The sequence below is a fragment of the Centroberyx affinis genome, unplaced genomic scaffold (genome assembly GCF_046629955.1).
Source record: "Centroberyx affinis isolate AG114_WGS23_722 - 3 ecotype Tasmania unplaced genomic scaffold, CSIRO-AGI_Caff_v1 ptg002859l_1, whole genome shotgun sequence".
Lineage (NCBI taxonomy): Eukaryota > Metazoa > Chordata > Actinopteri > Beryciformes > Berycidae > Centroberyx > Centroberyx affinis.
In genome coordinates this window covers 70723-87304 of record NW_027280994.1, presented here as the reverse complement: position 1 = coordinate 87304, position 16582 = coordinate 70723, and the positions used below count along the sequence as shown (strand labels likewise).

General features: G+C 42.6%; 1 protein-coding gene across 1 annotated transcript in view; it reads left to right on the top strand.

Annotated features, from left to right (window-relative positions):
• Positions 1-14257, top strand: part of igsf9ba (immunoglobulin superfamily, member 9Ba) — a 51780-nt gene extending 37523 nt beyond the window's left edge. Inside the window, exons 12-21 of the mRNA XM_071536350.1 lie at positions 1188-1311; positions 2159-2334; positions 5131-5357; positions 6290-6374; positions 6569-6730; positions 7186-7231; positions 8182-8268; positions 8985-10610; positions 13827-13957; positions 14049-14257. Of these exons, the coding sequence (XP_071392451.1) occupies positions 1188-1311; positions 2159-2334; positions 5131-5357; positions 6290-6374; positions 6569-6730; positions 7186-7231; positions 8182-8268; positions 8985-10610; positions 13827-13957; positions 14049-14257 (2873 nt within the window). The remainder of the gene's footprint in view (positions 1-1187; positions 1312-2158; positions 2335-5130; positions 5358-6289; positions 6375-6568; positions 6731-7185; positions 7232-8181; positions 8269-8984; positions 10611-13826; positions 13958-14048) is intronic.
• The last annotated feature ends 2325 nt before the right edge of the window (positions 14258-16582 follow it).

Here is a 16582-nt window from a genome sequence, read left to right as displayed (position 1 = left end):
GCGTTGTGAGGTCAAGTCTGTGCATGTTTTTGCACCTCAGTTGTTACTGTAGAGTAAGAGCACAGAGTTTTTGTTTTATTCACTAAGAAATGTATGCAAATTAAGTTGTGGACCAAACAAGGCCTTAAAAAGAGTACGGCACAAGCAAACAGCCCCCTTCCAACTAATTGCAAACACAAATTGGGAGCTTCAGCTTTAAAACTCTAAAGCTGGTGTCTTTACGCCCTAATGCAGCCAGTGATCTGATTTGAGATTCTAGCATGGATTACCCTCTCCTTTGCTAGCCTTAGTTGCGATGCTGGCCATATATTGCAGCAATAATAGCAGCCATTTTGAATGACCAAACTCTTTACAAAGAGTCTTCTGATTTGTTCATTTTGGTGATATAGCATGTGCTCTTCCCTGCGCAAACCTTTAGTGAATCTGGGCCTTATTTTCCATTTATATGTCAGACTCTTCAAAATTTATAGGGCTACATAAATTCTGGATCAGGGCTTAGTCAAGTGCTTGTAAGTGCGTGTGAATGTGTGTGGCTTTCAGTGTGGCTTCTCGTATCACGTGCGACATGTCAACAAGTCAGTCAGTCTGCCCCAGTGCCCCAGGACCTATGGAGTCATTATACCACAGCTGGCAGCGTTCAGCCCGTCTCCTGGTGACTGGGCCTCAGCTGACAGGTGTCACAGGCTGCGGAGCAGACAGCTGTGGTTCCTCAGACCAGGCTCAGGTCTGCCTTTTATCCCAGTGAGGAGGAACTGGCTTTAGGCCACATAGCACAGCTGGTAGGTGGGTGGGATGTTTCACCGCCACCGACAGCATCGCTGCTCTTGAACTTGACCTTACCCTGGTCACCACCTCAGCCAACGTTATATTATCCAATGAGCAGGCAGACGCATTACGCAGCAGAGCAGCTTGGGGGATGGTAACAAAAGCAAAACGCTCTTCATTTGACTCAGTAGATGATGCATTATTGGACTTGGGTTGAACTCAATCAGTGTGATTCAGAGTCTGAGTTACCAAAATACCGATTAAGGGAATAAAATTTGCATATTGACAGCGCATCTATAGCTTCATTACTGCAGGTGATAGTGAAATTATAGTTTTAAGTAACCTATGTAGTATTAGATTTGGTATATAAACTGTACTGTGTGTTTTATATCTATTATTTCCTCTCTCTCTTGAACACTCAGGCACCAGCCCACATGCTCCCGGCAATATCCATGTATTGCCCTCAACAACCTCTGCTAATGTGTCCTGGGAGCCAGGTTATGATGGCGGCTTCGAACAGACATTCTCTGTGTGGTACGGTCCAGTGTGAGTGCATGTAGTTTACTTAAAATCAATGGTCTGCGGATGTGGAAAAGGCCGCTTGAGAGGTTATGGGGCTAGTCTGACATGGGAGCAAATCTTTTTTCTGCCCCCCTCTTGATGATGATAACATATGAAATTCAATCATCCCTTCATGACAGAAATGTTTTGACACAGCATATTTCTCAGGGCATTTAGTAGATATGCATGTGCATAATTCATGTTGTTGTGTATTAGGAAAGTAATGGAATGTAATAGGAAGTCATTGCTGTAACATTTGACTAACCCATACATGAGGTGCTGTGAAGGCACAGTTATGATTGTATTTTTGGATGTGTGTGAGTGAAATTCTGCTTGAAGTTTTGCTGTAACAAGTAATATGGTTAACAGTCACCTCTGCCATGTCCTCACACCATTAGATACAAATTTGTTGACTGTAAATATTAAGAAAGAGACACTGATGATTGCATATGTATCGACACATCCTCTTCAGTGTGCTTGTGTGGTGTAACATTGGGCATGGAGTTGTAACTACAAATTTGTGAGTCAAAGCCCTCTAATTACCTAGTTAAGTGATAATTATACACTGAAGGAGTAGATTTCACATTCTGGAGAAAACACAAATTATAGCATACTGCAGCATTTGTTTTATGTCCAGACCAACCAGAAACAAGGACAAAATCAATTTGGGGTCCTGACCCAAAGTTTAAGTAACGCTGATCTTCCGCACACACCTACGACTTTATCTTCTGACCAGTCACAGCTAGGATGTTATTTATCGTAATATTTACCCTCACATGTTGTACTGCTTCAATAATGTGCATTCCCCTTTCTCTCTCCCTGTCTCTATCAGGTCAAAGAGGATAGACTTTGGACCTCACGACTGGCACTCCATGCCAGCGTCTGGTGCTCAGACGTGGTTGGTGGTGCCGGGGCTGGAGCCTAGGACTGAGTACCAGTTCAGTGTGTTGGCACAAAACAAACTGGGCACGGGCCCATTCAGCGAAGTTGTGACAGTTAACACTGCAGGTAGGTACTGGTGACAACTGCCTTCAGCACACATAAAGGTGGGGTGGGGTTTTGGCATCCATGTTGCCTACTATTTGACTGGAGGATCAACCCACTGAGTGCCTGGTTAATATACAGTGCATCCTTGAGTTACTGTATGTATGGAATGGCTTTATTTTTCTATGCTTCTTGGTCTTGATTGGTTTTGATTCTGTATGCCCACTAAAAACAGTGGTATGGAATATACTGCCCTCTAGTGATGTCTAAACTGATGTATATAATATGTCTTTTTTTTTTTTTCATTTTCTCACTCACACAAAGTGGGTGGTAGCTTTGGGCCTGATTCAGACTGTGACTTAAGCACAGACCCCACTGCACCAATTCCATCCCTTGAGTCACACATGGGGATACACACGGCCTCCTTCAGGATACACACTTTAGGATATATCAAGGCATGTCTACCTACGATATGCGGATTCTGACTTTGAGTCCATTTGTGTGCTCCTTTCCCTGTGCACCCAAAACCTTACAATATGTCTGGCACGCACATCAGTTTTCATGATGTAAAACAAAAAATCTGCATGCTAATAAACATCAAAGACATCAAATAGGCAATTTAATGACTCTTTACATCTAAGCAAACAAGAGGAGTCCTGCCATGTATGTGCTGGAGAAAGTAAGGTGGTGCCAGGGCGCACAGAGTGTGTCAAGAAATCATTTAAATGTGCTAGTTTTTTTTTTTTTGCAAAATATTTTTATTGAAAACAGTACTAAACGACATAACAATGAGCATACGGGTGTACATTTTAGAATTTTTTACTATATAAAAGAAAAATGACAGTAAGGAACACACACATTACGCACATAAAAGAAAGAGCAGAACAAAAAACAGCAAAAGCAAAAGTACAAAACCCCAAGAACCCACACACACCAACATTTACACATCCCACCCTGGCTCAGTAATAGTGAAGAGTACACATACCCATAACAGAATTTTAGTGTGTGCTAGTTTAACAGACAGCCAACATGTGCTCATGGACAGGACCTTGATAATTGAGCGGTGCCACTGACTTGCAGAGCTGACATTCCTCCTGTGTTGCTCCAGAAAACAAGAGAAGTTTTAAAGCAAAAGAGTGGCTTGTTGTTGATTTTAATAGAATATAAATGCCATTAAGGAACTCATGTTTTGATATGTAACCTGTTTTTGATAGAAAAAAAAAAATTTCAGTAATTGCAGATTCACATATTTCAGATTTTTGACTATATTTTATTATGTTTGTATCCATTTCATGTCCCAAGGGCATGTTGCCAATTCAATCTTTGTGCGCCCTCGTCCTAACCGAAACTGAATTAAAGGCGCATGGTATTTAAAAGCAATGCCTCAGCAAAAAGGCATAAAGGGAGAAACGTCCATGGCCTAATTTTCCACCGTACCAGTGGAGAGGACAAAGAAGCCAAGGTTTTGAATAAACCCATGCACAAATAGAGGCACACCCAAAATCCTCAGTGCGTGCATCAAATAGTGTGAATAGGAATTCAAACCTGCATATCTCAATCCGCTTAAGACTCATGCAAGTTTACACAGTCTGAATCAGGCCCTTCGTGAAGAAAGTCAGACCATGCCCATTCATTAACCCCAATTCACAACTGAGTGCACAAGCACAGAATAAAACATGGGCAGATTATTGTTCACTTTTCCCTCACAATGTGGAAATTGATATGTCAGCGAGCCATCTACCAATCAAGCCATGAGCTGTGAAGAAGTCAATTATTAAAACACTTTTTTGGTCTGCTAACTCCATGAAGTCCCACATGAAGACTGATGGCTCTTGCTTCCTCCTTTGTGCATCTCCACACATTGAGAGCAAGAAAAGAAGCAATAAAAGAAGTGGAACCAACTTGAGAATCTGTGTTTTAAGGAAGATCAATCCCAATGACTTGAAGATGACAACTTCCTAATATTCCTGGCCTTGTTTTATATAGTTTAAATTCCTTATTGTTTTCCAAAGCCTATTGCTTTTACTCAACATAGGCAAAATGAAACTTGTGTAGCTGTGACCTAGCCCACTGCTAGTTTATCACCTTGATATAACATTATTTTCCTCTTTCTGAAATACTTGTGATCTGTGCCATGACTTCAGGCTGGGATAAAGATGTATTTTGGCTAAAGCGACGTATCATGGTATATCTTCCTAGGACCGATGTATTACATCCACACAGGTTTAGATCCATCTCAGGCCTCATAAGACATCTTTCTCTATCCTGTGCTCTCTAAAAACCAAGCCAAATGTACTTTTATTGCTGTTTGCTGCTGCGTAACGGCTCTAATGTCAACAAATCAACTATCCCACGAGTGGATTGAGTGTCTGTTGTGACATTCAGGTGTTTTGCATTCAATTTTGCATTCAATTTTTTGTTCTGTCACATCTTGACATTAAACATGCCCCATGGGCAAGATTGTACAACAGAATAGTGAACTGCTCAAAATATGTACATGTCAATCTACATGCAGCATATTATTGCCTGAGAAGGAAAACAGTCTATTCTTATGTAGTCAGGTTCTTAATTTGTGGGTAATCAGGAACTGTGCTGTGTTTCCAATTATTTTATTTATTTTCAATTAGAGAGGTTACCAAATAGTTTTTTGATGCACTCAGTCCTGTCTGTAAAAACCATCAATATCTGAGATTTGACTCTAGTTAGCACCATCTCAGTTTTCTCCACATTTTGGTTTTCAGAGTTTTCTGTCTGCATTGTGTCTGAATGAGTTTTCTCTGTGTCAAGTATTATCTGCAACATGTCTGGTCTGCTGCACAGGCTCCCCTCTGAGTACCCCAGAACCACTGGTGCTTCTTACTCCACCACGGTGCCTCACAGCCAATCGCACGCAGCACGGTGTCCTCCTCACCTGGCTCCCCCCGGCCAACCACTCCTCACCCATCGACCGCTACATCATGGAGTTCCGCCTTGGGGAGAGGTGGGAAGTCCTGGATGACCTGATCCCATCCACCGAGACCGAGCTCATAGCCAGAGACCTTGTTCAGGTGAGATCCGCATGTATTTTGATAGAAACAGGATTGTTTGATATTTTGGCTTCGGACCCTTTTTTATAGTTTTTTAAGTGAAATGGCGCACTGGGTATGAGGTTTAAGTGCAGACTGTCTAATTTGAGGGTGTATTTGACTGAAAAATTAAAGAATAAAAGATCTAATGTTTATATATTTCATGGTCCTAAATACTTTTGGCACAAAACATTAAATTCAATACATAAACATTAAATATGATAAACAGTAAAGAGGTAATTTTTTTTATGTGTAGTCATCTTCCTCATGATCTCTAGAAGACTGAAATTCATACTAAAGACATTACAGAGTCTGGCTATCACATTTTCATTTCCTCTTGCCAGCCGTTTTCAATAACAAGTCAGCTGTAGACTTCACTTGGCTCAAAATTACACAAAGGTAGTTTGTAATAAATATGAAATAATAAAAAATATTAAATATAACTCACATAACTGCTCCTGCTATCATGCTAATAATAATGCTGCTTTCATGTAAATGATAATAATCCTACTATAAAATGAGGAAAACTCTGTCCGTCTGTCTGTCTGCATCCATTTTGCTCCTCAATGGGTTGGCCAATCAATCTGAAACTGCACATGGGCATTGAGCATTGGCATAGGCAGGGACTGACGAAGCTGATTTCTCCATTTTCCCAAATTTACGCTGTTTATGCGCATTTTTGGCAAGTCTGCGCGGAGTTGTGGCGCACGGAACCCCGGGTATGGACTAGTACTAAGAAGAAGAAGAAGAAGAATCATCATCTTTACTTATATATTTATTTATATTTTCAAAACAAAGTTACACAGTGCTTTTTGTATATCTGGTGTGCTTAACCATAAAGAAGTAAGTTGTACACAATGATCAATATGTGATCCGGTTATAAGAGGAGTGTGTTTGGTTTTGTTCCCTGGCAGGAGTCTTGGTATGAGTTTCGAGTGATGGCTGTCATGGATGACCTGATCAGTGAGAGCAGCAACGTGGTGGGAGTGTCTAGCACAGGTCAGTCATTACAAACGAAACAAAAATTACAATGTATTTTTTGAGTGCAAAATGTATTATATATGCTACATTTTGAAATTATTGACCCATCTAACAGCTTGCATTGCGAGGTCCTTGCGAAGAATAGATTTGTGATTTTTTCCTCTTTGTAGCCTGTCGATTTTACCCACCCTTCTAAAATTGCTTCACTTCAGATCCCTTCCCCCCTGCAGAGGTGGCTGATGAGGGGTTGGCGCGGCCTGTGGTGGCGGGCGTCGTGGCAACTATCTGTTTCCTGGCAGCGGCGGTACTGTTCAGCACTCTAGCAGCTTGCTTTGTCAATAAGCAACACCGCCGCAAACTCAAACGCAAACCAGGTTGGCCTCCCTCTGATATTTTACTGGATATAATATACATATACTGTACATACATACACTACCAGTCAAAAGTTTGGACACACCTGATTGAACGTGTTATGTTTTTCATTATCTTTATGCCATGTTGATCTAAAGGCTTATGCTTAAATGCTTGAAATTTGTTTGTTAGACAAATATAAATAGAAAAGTTGATGCCTATGTATGGATTTCTTTCCAAAGCCTTTGAAAGAATCTAAAATATAAGATAGTTTTGATTTGTTTAACTTTTTTGGTCACTGCATAATTCCTTTTCTGTTATTTCATAGTTTTGGTGTCTTTGCTATTATTCTAAAATGTAGAAAACAGTAAAACATGTGGTGTGTCCAACCTTTTGACTGGTAGTGTAGCTTGTCTGATTTCTACTGGTGGTGTTCAACACAAGAAACACTAAATTCCTTTTTGTTTTGTCCTCTTAGATCCTCCCTTGTCGGTGACACACTTCAGGAAAAGCATAGAGTCACCGTAAGTAGCTTCTAACAGCCAAAGCCAACACCAGAGCCCCTGCAGTCCGCCAGAGGTGGCTAGTATTGTGCATGTTCTTATGCACCTTACGCTGTTTCACAAAACCTCTCTCTTCCGAGGCATGCTGTGACACGGCATAAATTTGAATAATAAACAATAGTAAACTTTTATTGTGAAGCAGCTGGCAACTGGAAGTACACAGTTTGGCTAGCGAAACACTACCTTGTAAGTGTGGCTGCCTTTTTCACACAGCATGCATTCTCTGGTGCTTTTTTTAGCAAGACAAAGGTTTTGTATGTGGCAAAAGAGATGTTATTATATCTGGAATGAAGCACACAAGTGGTAGACAGGGTATCAGGGAGGTGTGGAGGGACATGTACGGTAGCAACCTCTAGCGGATCATGGGCAGATTAAGGATCAAAATAGCCAAGTCAGCATTTTAAGCACATTATCCAGAGTGCCAAAGCTGCAGTCTTTATATTGATTTTTGATCCATCTGTATTCAACTGTATTCAACCTTTAAACCATTTGTATTCAACCTTAAAGGCTGTCTGCTTTCTGCATGATTCCAAGTGTTTAATAATGGCTATTTTTGTTTATCATTGAAGCTGCACATTTAATGTACAATATCCGCTATGTGTCTGTCTGTCTGTCTGTCTGTCTGTCTGTCTGTTTGTCTGTCTGTGTAAAAACTGTATACATGTATGACTACATTTGAATCTCAAAAGAAAATCATTTGTGACAATATTTTGTGTAAATCCCATTCCAGATCAAATGTGTGGTTGCTTGTGACTATAGATCGTCAGCAGAATCAAAGTAGCCCTTTTATTTTTCGTTTATTGTTTTAAGCGGTCCAGGCAGGTCAGGGAATCCATATTTAGTCCTTCTTGCAAGGAGTATTGGCGTAGCAAAAGATGAACCAGGCCCATGTCGTTTGTCTCCCATCGCAGGCCTCCTCTCACCCCCTTGCCAGGGGTAGAGCCCTGCTGGGACGAGCCTGCCAGGAGCAGTTACTTGCCCCCGCCCGCCAGCCCCCTGTGAGTGCCTGCCTGCACCAAAATACAGAGTGTGCTGCGCTGCACTGGCTTGGCTGCATGGTTAATGCATTGCATAGAAATTATCAACTGACAATGACTATTTGCTTTAGTGTACCGCTGGCCTAACTGCATGCACGGACTTTCACGCACCATATACAGAGATTAAATTTGCATCGGCTCAGCTGCATGTACAGTACTGTGTATATGCGCTCTCTATACATGTATGTCTACCTTATGCATTCAGTGACTTAGGAAGTGTTGACTATGCTGCTCCTGGTGTGGGCAAATGAGGCCTGGTTAGATGTCATCCGCTTTTCTCACATCAGCATTTGGTGCAGCATATTGCAGACTGGCCTCACTTCTGCTCAAGAAGATGTAGTTGACATAGATCTGTGATACGGTTGTCATGGTTGCGTAGTTGGTTCTCCTCTCATCCCGTCACTCTGGCTTGGTTCATTAGCTGCAGTCCTATCAGGACGCTGCTGCCGCCATGAGCTGGTCATTATCATAATGCAGTTCATTATGGCTGCCTTGATATAGTGCAATGGCTTTGTATTGTGTCATCTGTTTAGTTTAGGAATGAAACTCTGTGGAAACTTGCCAATTCAATTACTTTGCTTAAGTTCTTTCTCTTGTTTTTGAATATTTTATGTAGTTTCCTTAGAGTCTCATTAGGTGTTTGTTAATAAAACCCGTGTCTCCTTTTTCTCTGTCAGGTTATCGTCAGGGAAGATCAGTCCAGAGAGCTCCCCTCCATCTAGGCCCCGCTCTCTTTCTTCAGAGGGTTCCCAAGGTCCAGGCCTGTACGTCAGGAAGCTGCCCAGCCCTCTGAGAGAAAAGGAGAAAGAGCTCTCCTTCTACAAGAAAACCAAGCGTGCCATAGCCAGCAAGAAATACAGTGTGTCCAAGCATGAGGCGGAGGTCACCACGCCTATCGAGCTGATAAGCCGCGGGCCCGACGGCCGCTTCGTCATGGAGACCAGCCCACCGCCCCGCCGCATCCAGGGCTTCCCCTTCGCAGAGGAGTCTGACATGTACCCTGAGTTCCGGCAGTCTGACGAGGAGAACGATTTTGACCCCGGGCCTCTGCCCCCCATCATGCCCACGCTGCGGCCACAGCTCTCCCCAACGTCCTCCAGCCTGGAGTCAACGCAGCCCCCCACCTACAGCCCCCGCCTACACAGGGCCATGGAAGGTATGAGCTTTGCGGAGGGCAGTGCGCTTCACGCCTCAGGGCAGGCCCCCGCCTCCCGCTACAGGGGCTTTCCCCAGGGCCCATTCTATGGGTATCTAGGCAGCCGCGGTGAATCAGGGATTCCGCCACCATTCTACATGCCTGACATCAGCCCGCGTAGCTCCGCTCTGTCCTCCCCCCCAGGCACCGCCGAGGGGCCCTTTGGTTACCCCTCCATCCCGGAGGAGAGTGGAGAGATGGAGCACCATCAGTACACTGCCTCTGGCCATTCTCTGTCTCACACACACAGCCCTCCTCCTCGCTCACCTGAAAGCTGGCAGCCTCATGAGTTCCCCTTCCTGGGTCTAGAGGGTCCACGGTTCATATACCCACCTCACCATCCCTTACATCATCCCCAGGACCTCCCCGAACCACCCCCATACCCCCCTCACTCTCTCCCCCCTAGCCGCCTGCACCTCCCTCCCCTAAAGGATCCATCTAGCCCTGGACTCCTGCAGCTGGAGGTCCCTGTGGCTCCCCCAGGCAGAGACAGGCCCCCGGGGCCTCCGGTTAGGCGTTTAGCTATGCAACAGGCCCAGAGTCTCGGCCAGCTCAGACACACGGCCCACGGTGTGGGTGTACCAGTGTTGCCTTACCCCGACCCGGCAGCCCGCACAGGGAGCCCAAGCACAGCCCCCAGTAGTAGCCCTCAGTCCTGGCTCAGCCCGAGGGCGGGGCGCCGGGCAGACCCCAGCCTCCCCCCGCTAGTTCTCCAGCCCTCCCGTCTCTCTCCGCTCTCCCAAAGCCCCCTTAGCACCCAGCCGGGTTCCCCAGATATTCTAGTGCGGCCCCCTCCCCGCCCCAGCATCCTCCGCACCTCTCGGTCTCTGGAGATGCCGGAGATCACCCTGCAGCCCTCGGCCACTGTCAGTTTCTCCCGGAGGTCCTCCCTGACCACCTCTCCCACTCAGGGCCAGGGAGCCAGGCACCCCAGTCCCAGTTACCACGCCCACATGTCCTATGCCTCCACTGCAGCCAGTTACCCCTCCCAGTCCCCTTCTCCCCCTCCGGAGGGCAGGGATGTTTTCGGGCAGAGGCCATCCCAGAGAAGGACAGAGGAGGAGATGCTGCCCTCAGAGCCCTCCCAGCTCCAGATATCAGCCTCAGGGTAGGTGATCCATTCCAGTAGAGAATAGTCACATATTTATTTACAGAGGAGACTTCTCTCCTCATCAGCTCTCTATTCCAAATTTCCTCAGTATTTATCCACAGTTTTACATGATGTTTTCATTTAGGCATAGTTAGGATGCATATTTTACAGTAATATGCAGAAAGCATGTAATTGCATTTAGCACACATTTTAGCAGTTCATAAAGATGGAAATTCTCTAAATGTTGACAATTCGATGGCATGTGAAAGCTGAATTTGATCTTAAGATTCTGTAATATTGTCCTTTTGATTTAATGGCTCATATTTAAACCTCATAAAATCATACTGATTTACAATGCAAGTAGAAATCAAATATAAATATGGTGATTGGAGGAACATTTGAAAAAAAACAAAACATTAGCTAACCCTCTGTTATTAGACTGTGCCATATATTTTTTTATGTCCCCCATTTTAAACACAACATTGAAACTTTGAATTGGGGCATCTTTTCTCATAGGTAGATTTAAATTGGATTTGATGAAGTCTGAAATTCTGAATTATTGGTAGAAGCAGCGGCGTGATAGCATCCCGAAAATATAAATGGAATGTGTGAAGTAGTATTAAGTGTTATTTTGATGCTCACCTTTCCATATCTTTATCACTTAAATGTATATTTGATTAACTATCATATACCTTTCATTATGTTATATTAGATTAACCTCAAAAACTAAGGGATATTGTGCTATCAGCTTAAGCCGGTTTTCCATGAGGGAATACTGCAATCAAACCTCACTGGAGGAGCAATTTTTAACTTTCCATTACATTAAATATTTGGATAGATCAAAGCCCTCATATACAGATTTTAATCCAGGAGGAGCCTTTGCAGATATAAAAAGGTACCTGAGGCGCGTACGCAGTCGTACTCCAAAGTAGTTTTCTGCACTGTACACATTCCTGCGCCCCCTCACACCCACCTCACCACCCTCTGTGAATGCTAGAAACTACGAGCCTAGCTTAAGCCATGAAGCAGGGACTTGCTCCTGCAGTATCACTGGCCTATATGGGAAAGTAGCATATAGGGCTGCTGCTTTATACGGGGTAAGGGTCTTACCTGATTTGTTTTTGATTGATCTCAGCTATCTGGGCAGCGTTGTTGTGACCCGGTCCCCTACGCCGCAATAGGTAAGGGTCGGACCCATGTCTGAGAGGGGAGGGGTCAGCAGGGGGAGGGCTCTAATCACTCTCTCCTTTAAAGGGGAATCGCTTTGGGTTGTGCCTCTGTACTGGATTCAAGTGAAGTACAGCTAATGGTTAATGATTGCAGGATACATTCTCAATACAGTTCCAAGGCACAGAAAGCCTGCTGTGGTGTAGGCTACAGTAATTAGGCTTGTGAGCAATATGCGGAGCGGTTTTGGACTGTGGAGTAGCATTGGATTTTGTCTTTGATTGTGGAACACAGACATGTTTCCCTGCACAAAAAGCCTTGAATCAATAGAGGACCCATATGACTGATAGACTGGAGTATTCCCCTTTAAAGTTTTGTTCCATGTGCAAAATGCCATGCATGCATTCTCTAAATCTCTCTCTATGACCAAACAAATAACAACAATTCTCAAACTAAATTCTTTGTCACATTTGTTGTCCTAAGTGCTTTCGTTTTCTGTCATGTGACTGTTTTTAATGGCCATTTCCTCTTCCTGTCATGTGACTGTTCTTTAACGGCCATTTCCTCTTCCTGCCATCTCCTCCCGTCAGCATGGTGAAGCCTCTGTACGCAGTGTTCATGTTTATGGAAGTGTGCTGTACAGTGTTCATGTCTATGGAAATGTACTATATTTAACACACTGTGGCCCTTCACACAGTATAAGTGATAATGGAAATGTGCTCTATCTGTCCAGGACTGTTGCAATTCTCAGATTTGTCCCCCCCTCTCTGCTAATGGCTCTCAATCTCTCTCTCCACAGTGACAAATGATGGACAGCATCTCTAAAGCTTTGTGTTCCTATGCCTTTTGAAACAATACATGTTTGGCACAACAACTTGACTTAATGAATCATTAAGTCAGGTTTTGAGGCTGTTGTATTCAGTTCTTTGAAAGGCAAAGACATTGAGCTAACACTGAGCCTCATGAACCTGAACTTAAATGTTTAGTGTTTGTGAGGTTATTTGGATATTAATAATTTACTCGCATCTTTCTATGAGAGATGGACAACAAAACAAGAGTTTTCGGTATGAGGTAAAACTATTTCTGAAACAGTATGAGAGTGAAGATATTGAAACTTGATATGTAATAGATATATGTTGTGCTGATTGAACATTGATTATTTTTCATTCAATTTAGCATGTATCACTCATGAAATGAAAATAGTTCTTACAGTGTTCCAAAAAGAGATTTCTGTTTATTTTGCATTTTGAAGAAGCACCCAAACATACCTCTATACCAACACACCTAACAAACTGGCACAAAGACTTTCATGCACTTAGATAGATACTGCAAATAGTGATATTGGAGGAACTTAACATAGAATCTGCAGTAAGACTACAAAGTTACAAGGAACAGTGATTTTACAGTTCCAGAAATTATTTTCATTTTATGGGTTTTATACAGCAAAGAGACCAATATTGCCCACATTTCTGAAACAATCACTATTTAAAGGCCCAATCCTGAATCTGAGTACAGTGCAATTATTGACTGAACTCTTGATATAATAATTGTACAAATATAAACCGAAAACTGAGGTTCAAATGCATTTGTTTACATTTTTATCATTGTTTATTGCAAAGACTACAAAATGTCCCTAATTTCGAGCTATAATGAGAACTGAATATCACCATAATTAAGTCCTAAATTCTGGATTGGGGCTTTAATTTAATGTTTGTTTGAGAAGTAACTTGCAAATACTAGCAAATAATCTGAAAAAACACACTGCCAGCATACGTAAACTGATCATTCTTTCTTTCTTTCTTTCTTTCTTTCTTTCTTTCTTTCTTTCTTTTCTAAATTTTATCATCCATCAATGCAGGTAGAAATGGAAATTCGTCTTACAGTAGTGAAAGGGCTCATTAGAAGTACAAGAGCTGCTCATCAAATCATATGATAGAGCCTGTTGGAAATAGGAACGGCTTTTTTTTTTCTTTCTTTTTTTTCTGTCGTTTCACTTTGAGAAGGTAGCGAGCCCGGCTGTTGGACTAATGTAAAACAATGTATGCTGTGCCTCTCTCTTCTTCCCAGGGAACCTCTAGGTGCGTCTAGTGATCCTGCCGGGTCTGAGAGCTTACCAGCACTGCTACACCACTGTATTACTAAAGCCAAGGGAGCGGCTGCCAACAACAATAACAACACAACCTCCAGAAGGAGAACAGGTTGGTCCGACAATTAGAGCGAAGAGACGGCATATTAGCCCAGAACATGTAGGCGGCGTGACGCTCTATTGACTCCCTGTCTCCCTCCCAGGTGTGTCTCCCTCTCAGACCCAGCAGCAATCCCAGACACCCCAAGAGGGAGAGGATCTCGACTTCCGCAGAAAGAGGAAAAGGCAAAACAAGAAGAACCCGTATCTCTATTTGACCTCCTTCCTGCATCGCAGGCGGTCTGAGGAGGACCAGACAGGCATTCTGGCCAGTGCAGACTCCGAGGGCCCCAATTATGGGACTCTACGCTGACCTGTGCGCCCAACACTGTCACTGACAGGCCAAGCCATTGGACTCGACTAAACTGACCCCCCACCCCCTTACCTCCCCCCCAGTCCCAGACCCCCCGCCTCGCCCCCCACTCCCGCCTCCACCCCGATCTCTCTATCAAGCTAATACATTTCTTTTAATCTCTAATGTTCATCGGTGTATGGGAGTGGGAAACATCAAGCTGAATACTCCAGGGTTGGAAACCTGTCTTCTGCTGGCATTTTTCCAATTATTTGAAGACAAGAACAATGGCTTTTCTCAGTTGTCACCACTACCTGTCTCTGAGGAATTTCACTTGAAAAACGCTCTGAAAATATATAATGTACATAAATAGTAAAACAAGGGAATTTAAGCTTCCTCCTACAGTAATAACAATGTGTTGGTTGAATATGTCACAACACGTTAAAAGTTTTCACTCACTGGTCATTGAGGGGTCCATAACTTTAGGTTTTTCAGTGATACAGTGTACTGTTAAGCCTGGTGCGTCCTTGGACAGGGACATGAGTCTACCTTTCCTACAATACAAATAGTGTCAGTATCTAACACAGGGTTCTTATCACAAAATATACCTCAGAGTAAACGCAGAGTTGCTGTAATTCTTGTGGTATACTGTACGTACTTGACCTTTTTTCATATGAAAACGTATGGATAAAAAGGTTTATATCACACGCCGCACTCATGAAATGGATAATATGGCCTAACTTTTATCTGATTTTGAAGCTTTTTATTATCAATATTAACCGGCATATTTTGTTTTTATTTTGATTGATTATCTGATACCAAGCATGGTATGATACTCATAATACAAACCATTAGAAGATGTTGTCTTAACTGCAGTGCTTGATGACACCGGTCATCACAGCATCACGTTGAGGCAGAGACCGCAGCCTTCAGTCTCGTCAAAATAATTTGGGACTTACGCGCTCAGAAGAGGTTCAGCTTGTAGGGTTAGAACAGGGTGATGACTTGTGATGTGTATAGTAGTATGTATTTCATTAATACGGAATCATTTGTGAAATTCGGCACGTCTCTAGGTGCCTTTTTTGCCTTTTCTCTCTTGTTTTTTGAACATAAGAATCAACTGCCTTTTCCTTCGCCTTCTCATATCTGTCTCTTCGGGGAGCGAGAGACACCAGTATTATCTGTGTTAACGGTTTTATTTTCTCTGCCAAGGACACATGAGAGAGAAAATGCTACAGAAGATGCATTACTCTTGATTCTTTTTTTTTTTCTTTTTTTTAATATATATTTCAAATGGGTACCTGCTTTGACTGTGTATATTCCAGTAATAGAACAGAACCATGATACCCATGAAAATAATAGTGAAAATAAAATTGTTCTGGGTTACAAAAATATAGCGTTGAAGCTTAGATTTGAAAAACACAAATAAATCAGTACATATGTATAATGTCAGTGGAGAAGTACAGAAGCACTGTACATTAGTTTTCATGCAGAAAGAAAAAGTAGGTACGGATGTTTATCGTTCACAACAGTTTGCTAGAGCAGAATGTGATTGCTGTTGCTTCAGAAAAAAAAAAAGTTGAAAACTGTTGCCCAGGCACAGTGCTGTAATTACAAGTGATGGGAAATATTCAAACGGTGGCCATCCTGACTGTTTATCTCTTTAACAACTGTATATTACTTGCTAGCTATTTCTCTGTATGTTTGTTAATTTTCAACACTAACCGATAATGAATGTATGTTTTGCTGTACAGGAAATGAATGTCCCGATGTCACAGTACATTGAATGACCCATTATGTTGTTGACAGTGCAGCTGTGATTGGTAAGATGACCAGTTGGCACAAGAAGTCCAAATTGTTTTACTTCTCTCTGTTATTCCTGTATGCATTTTACAAGAGGTAATAGCTGGTGGGCCCACGCAGGTTTCGAGCCGAGCTCCCTTCGCTCTGATAGCTACAAAAACGAATCGCCATTGTTACAGTTTTCCTTTTATCTTTAAAGCTAGGTCAATCATTAAAAGACATATCAAATAGATTCCCATCTACTACTAACAAATCAGAGGTTTTCCAACGAATATCCACATGAATGAATTGACTCAATTTCTGCTTACACTGAAATCTCAAACTCTTTTGACAAAAGTGAGAAAGTGATGATTGCCTGAAAGTGAGTTGCTAGAAATTGATGCATCAAAGTGCATATTCTACTTTAAGAATTGGTTTCATGTAAGATATGGGGGAAAAAATCTATATTTGTTATGTACTGTACATGGTGTGTATTGTATTTGTAAAGATAAATCAAACCATGTTTTACAGGAAGATGCTCCGTGTATAAGGATGTATGAAAAG